Source organism: Apaloderma vittatum, unplaced genomic scaffold (genome assembly GCF_000703405.1).
Source record: "Apaloderma vittatum isolate BGI_N311 unplaced genomic scaffold, ASM70340v1 scaffold32403, whole genome shotgun sequence".
NCBI classification, from domain to species: domain Eukaryota; kingdom Metazoa; phylum Chordata; class Aves; order Trogoniformes; family Trogonidae; genus Apaloderma; species Apaloderma vittatum.
Genome location: NW_009709243.1, coordinates 14894 through 31220, shown reverse-complemented (window position 1 = coordinate 31220; position 16327 = coordinate 14894). Strand labels below are relative to the sequence as shown.

The 16327-nt window shown below is 43.8% G+C and overlaps 1 protein-coding gene across 1 annotated transcript; it reads left to right on the top strand.

The window, feature by feature from the left end:
• Nucleotides 1-236: 236 nt before the first annotated feature.
• Nucleotides 237-16293, top strand: LOC104271984 (E3 ubiquitin-protein ligase NEDD4-like; the record flags this gene model as incomplete). Its single annotated transcript, XM_009866845.1, has 15 exons — nucleotides 237-314; nucleotides 1391-1445; nucleotides 5535-5593; nucleotides 6812-6877; nucleotides 8124-8353; nucleotides 9754-9875; nucleotides 10465-10535; nucleotides 10843-10938; nucleotides 11894-11967; nucleotides 12996-13056; nucleotides 13467-13526; nucleotides 14040-14147; nucleotides 14506-14602; nucleotides 15171-15243; nucleotides 16075-16293. Coding segments are annotated over 15 exons (1353 nt in total), but the record flags the coding sequence as incomplete, so codon positions are not given.
• Nucleotides 16294-16327: the final 34 nt, after the last annotated feature.

Here is a 16327-nt window from a genome sequence, read left to right as displayed (position 1 = left end):
CCCCTCATCCACCAGGCGGGTCACCTGATCACAGGAGGAGATCAGGTCACTTCTCTGTTTTGCCTTATTCTCAAAAAATAAGAGAATACCTGTAATGTGGGAATATTTCTTTTCCAGATGATTCCATGTCTGACTTAGTACATGATCTCTAAGGTCCCTGCCAGCGTAGGCCATTCTATGATGATGATGAGTCTAACTCGATCCGTTGGATTTACAGTTCTACATTTCTGTTACAGGAGGATCCACGACTGAAATTTCCGGTGCATTTGAGATCAAAAGCTTCTCTGAACCCGAACGATCTGGGTCCTCTTCCTGTAAGTGATAATGTGGATGTGTTGTAATAGAAACCTGCCAGGTTACCAGTCTTGTCTTGTACGTGCACACATACATCGCTGACACCGCTTTTCTGAAGATATTTAAGCTGTGTCTGCATATAGCACTAAAAAGCTTTATTGGGATCTGTGAAGCAGTCAGGCTCTTTGAAGCCAGCCCATAGTCTTTCTGAAACTTTTACGTGTTTATTGGCTTATCTGATGCTTTGAGCTTTGGAGGAACTTACCTTGGTTTTATCTCTGACTGTGTGCTGTTAGCTAACTACCTGTTGCTTTAGGAGAAAAATGGAGCAGATTGTTCAAAATGAGCTCTGTCAGCCCATTATGGCATTCAGAAATCCAAATTTCAATTTTTTTCAACTTCCATATTCTGCAGAGAAAAGTTATCATTGTAATGTCAGAAATTTTGTCTGAAGGGCCAGTTTACCCTGCTAATTGCAGGAGGTAAAACATGCAGTGAAATCAAGACAGCCTGGAGCTATCTTGCCAAGAGCTTCTCAGAAAAGATGGACGAGGAGTGATTTCTCACCTACACTTTACAGTAGAGCACAGAGCTGGGCCGAGCGCCGGCGGGGCCGTTGGCTCTCCTGTCCGTGTGTGCTGTGATCCGCTGGATACGGGGGAAGGGAAGGGATACAAAGGGGACACTTGAGGACTAGGTTAGACGCTCTTGTCCCGCTGTCAGGGGATCCCGGCTTACGTATTTACAGAAATAACACACGTGCGTTCCAGAAGCAGGAGCAGAAACCTGCCAACGATCAAATACCTGTTCTTTGTGATCGTTTCTGTGTAGTAGGAAATGAGTATAAACCTTGAGTCAAAAAGTTCCTAATTCCAGGCTTTAAAATCTTTTCGCTCTGTTGGCTCGTTACCTGTGCAAACAGCCAGACCTTTGAATCTTCCGAGATTCTCGGCTGTGATCATTTTGTGGTTTCTACCTTCCAAGCGTCAATTTAAGTAGGTGTGGATAATTGCTTCAAGCTGGTATTATTTCACTTATTTTCACTTATTTTTCTCTTCTCTTTTTTATCTTCTTGGTTTTGTTTCCCAATTAACAGCCTGGTTGGGAGGAGAGAATACATTTGGACGGAAGAACATTTTATATAGACCATAGTAAGTAATCGCGCGGGTGCTACAGCAATAGACAAAGGGAGGTAATAAGTATTGAAGTGAAAGCTTTATAATTTTACTCTTCATTTAGGAAGCCAGGTGTTGATATGTGGAGACATTGATACCAGAGACTTAGTGCCCTCCTACGGTACTGTATATTCACTGAAAGCTTGCTTTTAATTGGCTCATCAAGCTTTGTCCCTCTCTACTTGTGAAGCATTAACATTTCCTCTTTGTGGTTTCTTTTGTTCTCGTTGATATTTTGGATTCGTCGTCGTCGTTGTTGATGATCCCATGGCTTATTTGCACTCGATTAATTGAACTATACCCTAGGAATAGAAAATAAGATGAGAAAAGATCACAGAGCCACAACCTCGTGTAAAGGCAGTGGAGCGATGAGCACCCATAAGAACGCTGTCCCCTCCTTTAAGAAGGTCTCGTGGCAGAGCCGATTCTGATCTTATTTCCTATTTAGAGCATGTTAAACTGCACCCAGCCCATTAATCTGACTGAGTTCTGTTAGTGAAGTTCTAGTGTCAGTGACGTCTCATTGTAGACTTGTCTCACTACAGCATCTCAACAACTACTGTGTGAGTTTCTGTTGTTGTTTGAAATGAAGCAGCCCAGAAAGGCCGGGTTGTTGTTTCTTCTTCTTCTTGTTTTTTTTTAAGACTGCAGCTGGACTTTATAATATTTCTACAAATGGCCTAGTCTTCACAGAAATAGGTAACTCACAAATCCATTAGAAGAGTGTACATTTGCTACGCAAAACCTGAAGTAAAACGTTAAACCGTTATACGTACTTGACAGCATTACGTTTTTCCTTCAGTATAAGTAACACTGACTCCAGCGTATATGACATTAAATCATTATTAAAAGACTGTTTCTAAAGTAATACAAGTTTTGAAATAGTATAGTTTTAAGTAAAAATTAGAAGTAATGCACTTGTGGAGCACAAGATTAACCTCTTTCACATACCAGTACAGAGTTATTGTCCTTTATAGCTTCAGTACTTGTTTTTCCCAACAGCTATCTGGAAACTTAAATATGGCGAATTATTCTAAATTGCTGCCACCGAAGAGTCGCTGAATAAAACTGATTTAAAATGCCTGTATAATTGTTGAGCGTCCCAACCTCCTTTTAAAAAGTTTTTTTTGGTCTTTTAAATCTACTTAACACATGTCACAGTCTCTAAAAGTGACTGGAGTGTAAAAGTTGTACATTAGAATTCCTCGAAGAATTTATAATTGTTATAAAATGAAATTTATTTGCATCTGAAATCTCTCCCGAGGGGCACAGGTGTGACAGCCGTGCTCCCCCTAAATACGCCAGTCTCAGCAGTCCGTGGCCGTGACAAAGCAGCTGGCATTTCAGTCGCTCTCTGCTGAAGGGGGTAGTTAAGGTGCAACACACGTGCCCAGTTTGATGATTAGAACTCAGTATGAATGTTCAAAGTGTAGACAGATTCGGCTGCTGTTGATGTGCTTCCCCAGACACATTTTGTAATTCTTCTGCATAATTGTCCAGTCCTGTTGTCCTGGGTTTTAAATGGTTTTCTCATCCCCGCGAGAAGCTGCACACAGAAACCTCCTCTTGTGGAGCGATGTGAAGTGCTATTAAGCGTGCCGAATAAACTAGTAAAGCAGAGTACTATTAAAGTAATTTAGGTATGACTTGTAGCATAGTAGCCTGAAAATACTTATTTTTAGATTTCAACTGTAAACAGTTCTAATTTCTGCAGCTGTCGATCTTTTAACAAAAAGTAGTCTCCAGCTGGCTGTGAGAGTCCTCAGCTCGCCAAGCCAGCACTGCAGTGGGATGCCGTGCTCTGCTCCTCGTAGCACGTGTGTCTGCCGCAGCTCCTCAGAGCCTTACGGGACAACAGGAGCTCCCTGTTGGAAGGCATCTCCCAGCCTGCTCAGAGCAGTCAGCAGCGGTTTGCTGGCAGACGGATGATACTTTAGATGCGTTCCCTTCAAAGTCTGTTCTGGATCCCCCTTTCTTCCATACACTCATTAGTGATCTGGACAATGAATTAAGGGGAACATACTCAGTTCGGCAGGAAACGCCAGCGTAGGTGAGAGGTGCTCGGTGAACAGGATGAGAAATCAGAGCGGATCTGGTAAACTGCCAGAGCAATGTGAAGGAGGTGCCGCTGGATTAGAACTGCAGTGTCACTCAGAAGGGGAGTAACCAGCAGAACCTTGGCTGAAGGCAGACATGGGTTCACTCACGCTGTGATGTAGCTACAGGAGTGTCGTAAGGCCTCAAGTGACCCATCTCACCTCGGCAGCGCCGACGCTGTCTGGGCGGCGCTGAGGCTGCAGAGCAGGGGCCCAGGCTCGAAGCAAGCGGTGGGCCGCCTAGACAGGGAGCAGAGGGAACCGTCAAGGGCCCCACAGCCTGATTTGAGGGGAAAGAGAGTGTTGTATTTGTGTGGAGAGGAGAGAGAGAGATGGCAGGTTTTCCAGAACGTGCTGCAAAAGGAAGGAATTTGTTCTCATCATCCACTTGGGATAAGACAGAGGTTTCTGAGCTACACCTCCCAGTGGAGCCGTTTGTGTCGGACCCTTCTCATGGCTGGGGCATCGTGTCCGTAATGTCACTGTAACCGCCAGGGAGAAGATTTGTGAGTGACACCGTGTGCTGTGTAGGGTGGTAAGGAAGAACTGACCAATTTGCAGTCATTTCTGGTTTCTTACCTTTGATTGCCACCGGGACTTGCGGTTGCTGGTTTCGAGGAGGTCTAAGAAATGATTTGGTAGAAAAGCAGTCGACTTTGTAGAAGGAAATTTGACTGGAGAGGGCCGGGTCAGGTGTCACGCCAGGATGTCGGGCTCCAGGCTTTTGATCTCATGTGGTGTCTGGAGCTGTCAGCCTCCTTCCTCGGTGATTTCCATAACCACTAAATAGACATAATGTGTAAAGGGAAATAGATAGTCTTTTAATATTAAATTAACTGGTAGACCAAATTTCTTGAAATGCGCATGTGATCTTTTGAGTTTCCTTCAGTTAACATTTAAAGAACATGACTTTTAAATCCCAGTCCATTTTAAAACTAGCTTGGGATGCTCAAAACTTACGGGTCTTCTCCAGCTGTGGAAACATTGAAAATACTTGTTTTAATATAGGTGGGTTTTGCTCTTTGCTTTCACCTGCAGTAGCCATTAAAACAATTTCTCAAAAGCTAATGTGTTTATTCTCAAACATACCGATTACAAAAGTTAAAATGCAGACTGCTGTCCTGATACGCCTCTCCTAAACGGGAGCAGTGGATGTCACAAGCAGGTGTGCTGTCACCACCCTCAGCGCAGGAGGCGGATACTTCAACCTCGCCATTGCAGAGGGCACCCAGTTTGGTTTCTGGAGCATTGTCTTGTTGTTGCAACATCATCATTTTGTTGTGACTCTGTCGTGTTCAGACTTTTGTGAGGAGCAGTTGTCTGGAGGCAGGGAGAATGTCCCCGTGGTCCTGTATAACCTTGCCGTGTCACCCCCCTGGGGCTCCTACAGACTCTGTGGCAGTAGTGCCAAAATCTCCTTCGGGCAGAACGAAGCATCTCCTTTAGCAAAAGTTGTCACTTTGCCTCCCTTAACGGTCCTGTTGCTTCTTCGTCAAATTGCTGCCTGGGACTTTGTTTTTAAGAGATGTCATTCCCTCCAAATTTAAATACAGACTGACTTTAAAAAGTATTACCTTTTGGCTACATCTATGCAAAATCTCCAAAAGTAAGCTTAGCCTGCCATTTGACAAGATTTTGGGACTCCGTTACCTTTCAGGCCTGAAGTCTGTGTGCTTCTAACGAGTTGAATCCAAGATCATGTTCGAACCGACATGTTTACTACTACAGACATTGGAATAAAAGCAGTGTAAATACACTGGCTTCTGTTTAGTTTTGCATTTTTGAATGAGTGTGTTAAACTAAACAGGTGATGGGGTTTTGGTGCAGATGGGTGAGTCAGCCTTTTCTAACCCTGACATAGTACTAAGCTGTGGAAATGGCAGGGAAAACAGTCGTAGGGAGAAAAAAACAGCTTATGAATTCAGTGTGGTAACAGGAGAAATGATACAATGTCTTTTGTTATTTACAGATAATAAAATTACCCAGTGGGAAGACCCCAGACTGCAGAACCCAGCGATTACTGGCCCGGTAAGTACGGCTCGGTTTTGTCCCTTTGGACACCGTGACTCACCTACATGGGTACAGCTGGGAGGCCAATACATCCGCTGCTTATTGCCGTGTGCAATTCCAGAGCAAAAGGAGCTGTATCTTTAGCTTAATTTTGACAACCAAGCACGTGAATTGGGGGGAAAATGAGGTTTTAAATGAATTGCATCTAAAGTTATCTGTAATATAGTCTTCAAAACATGTTTCTTTCTCCATACTTGCTGATATTATAAGCTACTTAGTGTGGAGCAAATAACATTAAATCTTAGCGTTTATCTTTTATTCCTGCAGTGTGTTAAGATAGCATGTTTCTGCACTAAGCTCTGTGCAGGGCACATACCTGCTCTGAGTGCTGAGTCAGAAGATCTTGGAATCTCAGACCAAGTCCTGTCATGCTGTTCTGGGCTGGACAGTTGGATAAGAAACAGCTGTTTCCACTCACTGTGGGAGAGTTGCGACTATTTGGATTCAGAGCGTAAAAAAAGACAAAAATTGGGTCAATCAGTTTTAAGAGACATAAAACTTACTGCAGATAAACTAAGAAATTTCAAAATATCAGCCTTAGGAAAAATAAATATGTGCTCTTATTTAATACCACATTTTCAAAACATCAAATATACAGAGTGATTCTTTGACCTTTTAATGCTGGCTTATGCCATTTTGCGGTATTCTGAGTGATCAGACTTCCCACCCTGAGATGGTTGGTTCCAGGTGCCAAGAACACTTTTTCATTTGGGGTAGATCAATCCTCAGGATTCGTAAGGGTCTCGGGACACCGCGGATTAACTACTGCACAGTGTTATTCCAGTTACTCTGTGGTAACACCGGTCATTTTTAGAATTCAGACTGATAGGGCACACTTACTATTTCCTGTTGAGACGTGTGGATGGCAACAGTAATTCCAGTTGGTTTGTCTGTGTTAAAAATCGGTTTTGCTCTTTTCTGTTCCTAAAAGAAGAAAAAAAAGCGAGGGTAAGTAGTTGATAAAGAGAAGAACGGGGTCCAAAGTTCTCATACCTTTCAGCACTAAGAAATGGGAACATTTTGGCTGCTACACTAGAGACGTGGTGGGTTTTGTTTTATGAACTCGTGGCACACATGTAGATAGCGTGTCTGCGCTTCCTTTTGTTTAAATAATGCTGCAGTGTCAAACTGCTCACTAGCAGGAATTCCCTGTATTTCCGATTCTCTCTCTGATAGGCAGTTCCATATTCCCGGGAGTTCAAACAGAAGTATGACTACTTCCGGAAGAAGTTAAAGAAACCAGTGAGTAGAAACGTGCTCCCTTGAGTTGGAGCCGGTTGCTCGGTGCCGGGGAGGAGCACAAGGCTCTCCCAGGCACAGCACGGGGTGTGTCTTGCTGCAGCACACCTGCCAATTTTCCTGGACTCTGCTACTCCTCGAGGGGCTAGGCAGGAACCGAAAAACACAAAGAAAAGTTTGCATTTGGTTGATTTCTCAACAGAAACATTTACAAACCTTTAAGACTGCCGAAAGGAAAGTGATGAGGCAGCAAGGCAGGAGCAGCAATTCGCAGTTTCCCACCGCAGCGGAGGCTCATTGCTGCATTGGTTTCTAAGTGTTTAGGCTGCAAATGGACTTGAGGCTTGATACTTCCCCACCTTCAACGGGGAGCTTTGAGGGGCAGAGCTGAACCAAGTCAGCAGAGCCCACAGTTGGGCTTGATCTGGCACAAGCTTCCAGTGCTCTTGTTCTGTGAGGAAAAGGTTTTCCAGTAACATCTTTTACTTTGACGAGAGCGCTCAGTATTAGCTTGCACGTGATGTTGGCCCATAACTAAGAGTAAACCACCTCGCCAACGCCAGCCATCACGTGAAGAGGGACTTGCCCATGTCTTTACCTGTTTATTGACAGCTCCCTGGATTTTTGCCCCCGTTTAACTGGTGATTGCACACAATACGCCCTTAGAGGGAAAAAGCAAACCTCCTGAAACAGTTCTTTGCAGTCACTTTTACCAGAAAAACTGTATCCGGCTGTAACAGTTGTGGTTGTCTGTTCATCCAGTCTTTTTTCTACAAATTCTTAACTCGGTTCTCCTCTGTCTTTTCTGAATTGAACTCCTGGGCTAAATCATGATTAATAATTAGCTCCCTCCTATTTAGACAGAACTTGTAAAACATTCGGGCAGCCCAGTTCTCTTGTTCATGTCTTTGTGGTTCAGTTCTGTTGTGCCTGTGGTGCTGATCTTTGCGGGTACGTGAGTAAAGCGGATGCATAAATTTTGTGCATTTGTTACTAGTTTAAGCTAAAATACCCTTAAAAGAGAGCATGGTGTTAATAATTTTCTCACTTCTTTTGTTACTTTTCTTGTTGTTTTCATTGTTTTGTCAAATCCAATAGAAAACTCTGAACCACTCTCCCAGAACTTATCTAGTGCACCGCGAGCCCCGCAAAACAAAAACGAGGGGAAACTTCATCCATGAGGTGTCTAACGTGCGGTCAGTAATTTGCCGGAAGACTAATGAGTATGATATAATCTTCTTTCACACAGGCTGATATACCAAATAGATTTGAGATGAAACTACACAGAAATAATATTTTTGAGGAGTCCTACAGAAGAATCATGTCTGTGAAGAGACCTGATGTACTGAAAGCCAGGCTCTGGATTGAGTTTGAGTCAGAAAAAGGACTTGACTATGGAGGTGTGGCCAGAGAATGGTTCTTCCTCTTGTCCAAGGAGATGTTTAACCCTTACTATGGTCTCTTTGAATATTCAGCAACGTAAGTGTCCATCAAAGTATTTCTGTTCATAAGGGGATATAAGTTAGATTTTGCATAAGCTACACTGTGGAGTAGTTACCTCATCCCTCGTGGTGCGTTGAGTGTGCGTGCCCTCTTAGCGGTCAAAACCACCGCTTCTCGGCGATCGTGTCCGACCTCTCAGGAAACCTTTCAAATTGGCATCAAGAGCTCATAAGCCGTTGCCGTTATTGAGATGATATTCAGTGTTGCCTTGCTTGCAGCAAAACTGCAGGGTTTTGAGCCTAGTAATAGCGAAAGGAGTGATGTCAGACAAGACTTTTTATAAGCCCTCCCCTTGCATCGTCAAACACCTGCTGTCCAGATGTACAAGGCTCCTTTATAATTAGCTCATAACCCAGCTTCTCGTTCGCGTTGCAGTAGCCACACAGCAGCGGCCTTATCTAAGTTTAAATTTGGTTTTGTCCAACTTCAAAGTCTCTGAGCAACCCATTTGTGCAAACGAGACAGCAAGTCTCTCACTTAAATACATTTGATTTAATGCACCGTACGCAGTTCCCACCGAGTACTGCAAGCTTCCTTGCAGACAGCAGCTTTGAGGGCTGGATGACAGTATCAGACTCACTCCTTTCTCTAGCAAGTGTTGAGTAGATGGTAAAACAGGTGAACAAAGACTGTGTCGTGAGAGGTTCCTCACACTGGTGTCTCAGGAAAGAGACATTCTGCTGTTGAAGGGAAATGCAGCTTCAACAACATTGACCAGCAAAGACTCCCTCTGTGATACTCGAGTTTACTGGATAAACATTTATTCTGAAATGTTTGCACTTGCGGGATGTAGGTCACGGTAGATATTTTAAGATAATGTTACTTGGTTTTAGGTTCAGAAATCTAACTAGTTATTTTAAGAAATAAAAAACTCCTACCTAAAGCCCCTGCAGTGTTCTTCGCAGATGAAGAATATACTGCAAATTAAAATGACCTCTTTTACACTAGTGTCTTACTGTGGCCCACAGTTTCACACTGCTGCAAAGGAGACTCCTAAAATTCCAGACCCTGAAATTTGTCTGCCCCCTGGCAGAGGGGACAGTTTATCAGATTGTCACAGCACTCAGAACGACGGCGGAGTTTTGCGGGTTTCGGTGACGCACCCTGGGCAGAGGTCAGCGCGGCCTCGCGCACACGCTGCAGCAGGAGTTACCCGCTTGTAGTTCCCGGGGCTGGGCCGCCGCTGTGCGCGGAGTGAGGCAGTTTTCGCCAGGCCAGCCTCCTGTCGAGGCTCCTGTGGGTAAATCCCAGTATTACACTCCTGCAGAAATGAACGAGAAATGGCCCTAAGCTCAAATTGTTTGATAACGTATCTGAATATCTGGTTTCTTAAAGACTTGGTTATTTAGATTTATTTTTTCCTCTCCTCACAAAAGGGACAACTATACGCTTCAGATTAATCCTAATTCAGGTCTCTGCAATGAAGATCACCTGTCATATTTCACATTTATCGGTCGGGTTGCTGGGCTGGCAGTGTATCATGGGAAGCTGTTGGATGGTGAGTTATTACACTGGGTGGCTGTGCTACTGTTATTGGATTTGTACTAAATGAAATAAGTCATGTCGATAATTCATACTCTTTATAGAGTCGTATTTCTGCAGACAAAGTCTGACAGAAAGTAATGGAACTCCAGCTGTCGGAAACTGCATTCCCAGTGTGAATCGTGGTTCACAAAGCACAGTGTCTTACTTAACAGATACATTTCATATGAAGTTTTGCTCCTTTCCCCACTCCCGTTAAAACTTCAGAATCAACATTGCTAAATAATCGCTAGCCCTAAAGGAAAATCACTACATTTGTATTGGCCATCTCCTCTGGGAGAAGAACAAAACGTGTTGCAGTACCTCAAGGAAAATTCTCCGTCTTCCGTGTCTGTGGGCCTTGAATGTTATAGTGTTTAACGGCCTTTGGTAATTAATGGCATCATTCTTGTAATTGAAATGGGACTTTCTGTGCCTGAGTAAAAACTGAGCCTGCTGCGAGAGACTGAGCAGTTGGAGCACCGTGACGATGCGGGCACACCAGGAAGCAGCACGGGAGGCGGGAGTGCACAGCCGCGGTGGTGACGCTCGTCCCTCTCTTTCAGGTTTCTTCATCAGACCTTTTTACAAGATGATGCTGGGGAAACCGATAACTCTGAAAGACATGGAGTCAGTGGTAAGATAACATTTAAACATCTTCCCCAAATAGGTATGTCGATATACTGTAGTTGTATAAAAATGCAATTGAAAGTCAGTTAAAGGAAAGTTCCATGAATCTAGAAGATTTATCTAGAATTAAGAGAAGTACATGTGAATAAAGTAATTCATCTCACCCTGCTTTACAGTAGCTGTGCAACTGAGTTCTCATCTTCCTATCCCCTTTGGAGTTCTGATTTTAGATGGTTTTACTTCTTGAATTTAATGTTCAACTATACGTTTAATGTTCACATTTTCAAACTTTGTTTAATTCTCATCTGCTGTAGGATAGCGAATACTACAACTCTTTGAAGTGGATCCTGGAAAATGACCCCACTGAGCTGGATCTCATGTTTTGTATAGATGAGGAAAACTTTGGACAGGTATGTAAAGGTTATCCCAAAAGCTCCTCTTTCCGTCTTATTACTGGCTATTGACAAAAAATATTTAAGTACTGAGCAGGATGTCATGGTTGGGAACTTGGCCAGGACTGCTGGCTGTTGGTGGTGGCTGTAGGCAGGGTGTGAAGTGAACCTCTCTTCCTCCTCAACTGTCCAACCCTGGGCATTCCAGAGAAGGAGACGACATTGATGTCTGTGGGAAGAGCTGAGTCAGATACTCACAGTGAGGGGTAATAAAGGCATCACGCGGTCTTACAAAATAGTCTCAGCCTGTGACTGTCCGGGGGATTATAATTTCAAGATGTTCTCAAAAATGATGCCCGCAGGGTACTGTTGAGAACATTCTCATCCACTTCTCAGTGCTTCCTCCTTCTTTCCTGAAGCAACATAATATTACTGGTTACATTGAAAATTAGGGAGAAATTAAAGCCATGGGATGACGAGTTTTTGTAATACACCAAATTGTTTGTTGGTGGTTTGCGTTACCTTCTGTTCTGTAAAGATTTAGCTTCCAATTATCCATGGCCTTTCACTGCCAGCTTTCACTTCTGCTGGCAGGAGTTTGTTCTCTGACTCAAGAGAGCCTAAACTGCCTTTCGTAGAGACATTCTGCTCTTCTCCTAACTCTCTGGTACCTCAAGTAACTAATTCTGGCATTGCCAGCAAGATTGATTTTTGTTTAATTTACCATAGATGCATCTGATTCCACAAGAAAATGTTACTTCCATTATATTGCTGGCGAGATGAAAATCTGGCAGGACAAATTTTCTTGAAGAAAAGTCTGAATAAGCTCAGTAGAACAAGGACAGGATATGCTCTCGGGAGGGGGAAATTATCTAGCTGGAGATGGAAACACCTGAGCAGTTTTTTGTGAGCAATGTGCCCTGAACTAATGTGATCTCTTCTTGTGTTTCGTTTCTTTTCTTTTGAAATACAGACATATCAAGTTGACCTGAAGCCCAATGGGTCAGAAATCATGGTAACGAATGAAAACAAAAGGGAATACATTGAGTACGTATGTGTTTATGGAATTCATCCCCAGCGTAGGAAAGCTCAGCTGGCCTTTGTAGAATTTACCCTACTGCGATTCCTGCAGTTTGCACTGCACCGGATCATCAGCGATCCTTGTAAAGTAAAATCTCACTGTTAACCTAGGTCATTTGTACCCTAATCCCCAGAAGGTCGCAGCATACAAAGAAGTGCAGGTCTGAGCACTGAACTGCAGCTCAGAAAAAAGAATGAAAGCAGGATGTCTCTGTATTCACCAAGTCTGCAGTTCTTGCTGTTGTGGTCTCCGTTCGGGGAGCACTTGGGCACTCTGTAGATGGTCAAGCGTTCCTCCAGGAGGCAAGCGTTGCGCTGGCCTCTTCATCTCAGCGGCAGCGCTGGGTTACGGGGATGTGGCTGTAATGGCTGAACAAAGGAGAGCCTGGATGTGGCACCTGGGGCCGTGGTCTAGCCAGGGCGATGGTGTTGAGTCGTAGGCTGGACTTGGTCTCTTTTCCAGCCGCTGTGACTCTGTGATAGGAAATTCCTGCTTTTAGGATTTTACTTCTTGTAATGTATTTGCAGTGTCAGTTTTCAGATGCAAAATATTAGACATCATAAACTGCTTTTATCCCCATCATAGTGCAGAAATGAAAAGCTCTTTGAAAATGCACAAGCCAGGATTCAGAACGGAGTCAGGCTTACATCTAGATAATTCTTGGCTAGTATTTTTTAACTGTAGAGTCACTACTTGTGTGTTCTCATTTGGAAATGATTAATGCAACTTAAAATTTTCCCAGAATTCCATTATGATTTCATTATATTATTATTTCATTAATAATTCCTATAATAATAATTCCATTATTATTCCATTATTCCATTCCTTTTTCCCCAGATTTCCATTATGATAGAACTACTCTAGTTGTTACACTAGAAAAACCAAACCAAAACAACAAAAGAAATGGCTGAAGTTGTAAATGAAATAATCCCTGAACACTTAGTTCTCTGACTTGTAATGAGTGTGCTTATGTGGTTTTGTTTATCTCCTGTAGCCTGGTCATCCAGTGGCGGTTTGTAAACAGAGTTCAGAAGCAAATGAATGCTTTTTTGGAGGTAAGGCTTTTTAGCTGATATCTCCCCCTAAAAATAAATATTTTTTTTTTGCAGACTTCTTACACATCAGTGTCTGTGTTAAGGGACTGGGGAGCTTGGCGTATCCACACAAGTTTTGGAATGCTTATGGTTTATAATTGTGGGTTTTCATTGTATAAGAATGTATAATCTTTTCCTTATTGAGAATAAGAACATTCCTTTTCAAGCTTAAATTACTGAGTTTGAAATAATTTAGTGATTATTCTTTTAAATTAGGGACTCAAACTTCATCAACTGTGTATTTCATTTTCAAAACCCATCTTTGTCCTTGGTCATTTACTTGAGTTTCCTGAAGCCAAAGATCTTGTTAGATAAAAGCTTAATTATATATCACGATATGAGAATTCTAACTTTGCTCTGCTTTCTTTTAGGGATTCACAGAGCTTCTTCCGATTGATCTGATTAAGATTTTTGATGAAAATGAACTAGAGGTGAGGCTTTTTAATAGATGTCCGGAAACAAAAGCTCAGTAATGCTCATAACAAAAAGCTGCGTTATGTTCCAGACTTATCTTTCATCACCCACTCGTTCTAAGTGAATGCACAGACAAAGATGTTTTGCTTATAGCAGGAAAGTGGCATTTTGTTCCCAATGAGTGTCTCTATTGATCACACAAAAGCAGAAAAAATTGTAATTATCCAGTGAGGTGGTTGAGTATGTGCATACAAAAGCATGTAAGTAGCGTACTGAATTAATGCCTCTGGCTACACCACTCAGCTTCTGAGGGAAGTCCGTTAAGCGTGCTGTCGCGCTCAGCACAGCTCCATCACAATCCGCAGTGGTTCTCCCGTGCAACGCACCAGTCTTGGCGATCTCTCCTGAAGAGAAGCTCACACTCTGTACGTGTACTGCTCGGATCAGACAACAGAGGGAAAGCGCAACCTTGTTTGTCTGAGCACCTGTGCAGATCAGCTGAGGCCGTAATGATTTCTTTCCCTTTACAGTTACTGATGTGTGGCCTTGGTGATGTTGATGTTAATGACTGGCGACAACACACCATCTACAAAAACGGTTACTGCCCCAATCACCCCGTTATCCAGTGGTTCTGGAAGGTAAGGCTCTGCTACCACACTCCGCTTCTCTGCCTGTTCCTGAGTGGGAAGGTGAGGGCATTGTTTTGGGGAGTCTGTCATGGAATGTGAAGCCCTGTGTTAGAGAAACAGACCCAATATGTGAAGTCCCATCTTTGATTTGAGCTGAAATGTCTCTGAAAAGCCAGCACAGTGCCCAGCGGCTCCTCGCTGCGGCCCCATGACAGCAGACAGAAAAGGGTGCTCCTTGTTGGTGAGAGCAAAGCCGGCAGTGACCTGTATCACAGCTCCCAGAGTGCTGCGTCTGTTCCAGCCTGACACAAACAGGTCACGTCGAGCTGTGCGGCTGGAAAGAAGGTGACACTGTGTCTGTCAATAGGCCGTTCTACTGATGGATGCCGAGAAACGGATTCGATTGCTGCAGTTTGTGACCGGGACGTCACGCGTGCCTATGAATGGATTTGCTGAACTTTATGGTGAGCTCCCTTTCACCTGCCCACACACCACGCCCACCCCTAGGAACAGCCACACAGAGCCCTGCCCAACGGGAATGAGAAAAGCTGGGCACGGCCAACCTTTGACCCCCCGTAAGAATTCTCCTTCTGGATGCCAAGAACAGTGGAGAATTTTGGGGGCCAATGAGGAATAAAATTTTGAACACCATGAGTGCTACATAGATGCTCTCCTAGCTCCCACAGAAACAATTTCAGCTGTCCACAGGAATAACATTCATGTCACTCAAAGAAAAGAATGCATGTTTATCATTTACAAATTGATGTTTGAGCTCACTTCTTTTGCATTATACTTAGTCTATGCAAAGGCAGATAGGTGAACTTAACAAGCTTAACTGGCCTTGGAACTAAATCACCACGTTCCTGTTTGCTTTAATGTAGTTTTAATTACGACAGTTCGTATCAGGTATTTTGTACCAATTGAAAAATCTAGCCTACAATTTATGCAAACACATAATGTTGAAAATAATATTTGGGTTGTCTCTGTAGTGTCCAGCAGTTTATATTTCATGTGATTTTAATTTTCCACCAGGTTCAAATGGTCCTCAGCTGTTTACAATAGAGCAATGGGGAAGTCCTGATAAACTGCCCAGAGCTCACACATGGTAAGTCATCAAAAGCATAAAATTCTGTGTGCCAAGAAAGAGGGAAACTGATGACTGTGCTTCTCTCTAGCACATTCTAGCTCTGGATCATGGAACTTTTGATAAATGGGATACTCACATGTGTGTCCGTGTGTATTTAAAAGGCAAGGTGATTACCTGAGGGCCCCAAGGTGCAGAAGGCAACACGCACTGTTGCGGGAGGCAGCAGGGCCCTGCACCAGCACCCCGGCAGTGCTGCTGCTTGTGCCTTCCCTCAGGCACAGGCAAGGCTGCGGTATCGGGCCTTCTGCAATACACCTGGGCAAATGAATCCAAAGTAACCTTTTTCCGTCGCAGCCTTTCTGGTGAAGACTTCTTAATGCTATTTGTTACATTCTGAGTTGTATTCTAGTAACTATTTGCCTGTTAACATGTGTGTCAGAAAGAAGAGAGAGCTTTTCCCCACTTCTGTACCACGTTTGAAGGAACAGCTGCCCCTCTGTACCGAATGGCAGCTGTGCCATTTGAAGCTGTAGGGTGGCCTGCAAGCTGCTTTAAGCACTGGCCAGTTAAACTGACAAAATGGAAGTAAGGTGAAACTCTTTCTGCCAGAGCCTTTCCCCCACACCGCGCCCAGACTGAGGATCTGTTTGCGCAAGGTACTCGCCTCACTCCAGGCAGGGCGGGTTTCGGTTGCTCCCTGCCAGGAACACAAGCAGGAGGACCTCCTGGAGCTTGCCTCCATCTGGACAATATCCTGTTAAGGCCCCGAAACTGTTTCACCTCTTCTGTTCAAAATTACCTGTATTCTTCCACGTATCATTAAACAATTCTCCCCCTTCTAAATTTCAGCTTTAATCGCCTAGACTTACCTCTGTATGAATCTTTTGAAGATTTGCGAGAGAAGCTCCTTATGGCAGTGGAAAATGCTCAAGGATTTGAAGGAGTGGACTAAGGCGCCGACTTTCCCCCTGGCGCAAGTCCTGCTTGCACTTCTGCATTGCCACCGGCCCCCGAGTGACTCTGGCAGAGCAGCCACCCAGCGCTGGTTCACGGAGCAAACCCCGCGACGGTGCCGCTGCCCGGAGCCAGAAGTTGGAGCCGT